Raw genomic sequence first — 1973 nt, 5'->3', positions numbered from 1 at the left:
AGAGAGAGAGAGAGAGAGAGAGAGAGAGAGGAAATGGGGGTACCCAATATAGGCGTACTGATAGTAGGTTTCTTGTTTCTTAATTTATCGACTTGACGTTGGCCTTTTAGAAAAAAAAGCATGACCCCACAAATCTATGCCGACGCTTATAAAAGTATGTGAGCATGACCCAACAATAACAAACGGAATAGTCAATTTCGTTTCGTTTTCATATTTTCAATTTATGAGCGTCCTTGTTTTGTAAAATTTTTAAAAACATGATGGGAGATACCGGCATGGCGGTCAATTTAGGTACGGATAGATATTTGGGCTTGGGGATTTAGATCTGAGATCTTTCTTGTGTGTCTTTTACGACTGTTAGCTTACTGTAATTATAAGAATATATTTACCATTATGCCCTTGTGTAATCTGCCAAATTTGAGATAGATCTAGATCTATACTGGCTCGCGTACGGTTGTTTTATTTGGGTCAGCAGCATCAGCAGAGAAGAGGAACGAATTCACATGAAATGGATGACAATGGTTCTCTAACCGACTCTATAGTAAGGCCACCTCTATTCTCACCCGGAGTGAGAATAGTGCAGGCGAGTCTTGTGGCTATTCTCACCCGGTGCGCGTTCACCAAATTTTGCGTTCACCCTAAACCACAGAATTCTACACTGTGATAACAGAAAAATTGTAGAATTCTGTGCCGTGAACAAACGTTCCATTACAACTGTAGCCTACTAAAAGTGTACAATTTTGTCTGTGGGCAGTGGAGAGAGAGAAAGAGAGAGAGGAGTAGCGCGAGAATTTCCGGGCAAAACAAAATGGCGACCCGCGTAGTTCGGCTCGATTCGAAAAGTTAAATAGCCGTAGCATCTTTGTAGACAACCAAATTAATTTACTTTTGTGTTTTAATTTTAACATCATTTTTTGGCCACCTCTATTCTCACCCGGGGTGAGAATAGTGCAGGCGGGTCTTGTGGCTATTCTCACCCGGTGCGCGTGTCAACAAATTTTGCGTTCACCCTAAACCACAGAATTCTACACTGTGATAAGAGAAAAATTGTAGAATTCTGTGCTGTGAACAAACGTTCCATTACAACTGTACTTGTAGCCTACTAAAAGCGTACAATTTTGTCTGTGGGCAGGGGAGAGAGAGAGAGAGTGAGAGAGAGAACAAAACAAAATGGCGACCCGCGTAGTTCGGCTCGATTCGAAAAGTTAAATAGCCGTAGCATCGTTGTAGACAACCAAATTAATTTACTTTTGTGTTTTAACATCATTTTTTAACTTTGTTTTGGTCAATTTGGTCGTCCACACCGATAGACAGTATTCAGAAAGAGACAGAGAGAGAGAGAAGAGGGGAGGAGTTGATCTTGCGAGAACTTACGGGCGGGTGAGAATAGCCACTTTCCTATAGACTAGATCTATATAGTAAATCGAAACTGAAACAAACGGAAAGGAAGCTAGGCTACGAAGATTGAAATAGAAAAAGCTTGATGCAAACGTAGTGATGGGTAAACAACACATCTAAAAATCTGTAACATTCTGATTGTTTTGTATTTGGAAGGGCTTTGTCGTTAAATTCTCAACGGGGGGGGGGGTGAAAATATAAACGAGGCTGGCTCTGTTTCTCCGAACATTCGGGAAAATAAACTTGAACTCTATTTCTTCGAACGGGTTTCTGTTCTCGAGATTTGTTGAGGATAAGTGAATGGAGTGGCCCGTGTGTGTGTGTGTAAGGTGTGAACGGATGGAGGTGGGGGGGTGGAGGGATTTTTTTTTTTTGGCCGGCACTATTTCTCCGAACGTTCGGGAAAATAAAGCTAGGCACTATTTCTCCGAACGTTCGGGAAAATAAAGCTAGGCACTATTTCTCCGAACGTTCGGGAAAATAAAGCTGGGCACTATTTCTCCGAACACTCTGAAATCACATCCTTTCCCGCAAATTTCGGATATTATATAGATCTATAATTATAGTATAGGCCT

At 41.4% G+C, this 1973-nt stretch overlaps 1 protein-coding gene across 1 annotated transcript in view; it reads left to right on the top strand.

The window, feature by feature from the left end:
• Nucleotides 1-241: 241 nt before the first annotated feature.
• LOC101858802 (nuclear pore complex protein Nup205) overlaps nucleotides 242-1973 on the top strand; it is a 41319-nt gene continuing 39587 nt past the window's right edge. Inside the window, exon 1 of the mRNA XM_035971498.1 lies at nucleotides 242-291. Within this exon, the coding sequence (XP_035827391.1) occupies nucleotides 258-291 (34 nt within the window). The 5' untranslated portion in view covers nucleotides 242-257. The remainder of the gene's footprint in view (nucleotides 292-1973) is intronic.

The sequence above is a fragment of the Aplysia californica genome, unplaced genomic scaffold (genome assembly GCF_000002075.1).
Source record: "Aplysia californica isolate F4 #8 unplaced genomic scaffold, AplCal3.0 scaffold00447, whole genome shotgun sequence".
Classification (NCBI taxonomy): Eukaryota; Metazoa; Mollusca; class Gastropoda; order Aplysiida; family Aplysiidae; genus Aplysia; species Aplysia californica.
The sequence above is the reverse complement of the archived record's forward strand: the minus strand, read 5'-3'. Positions and strand labels throughout refer to the sequence as shown.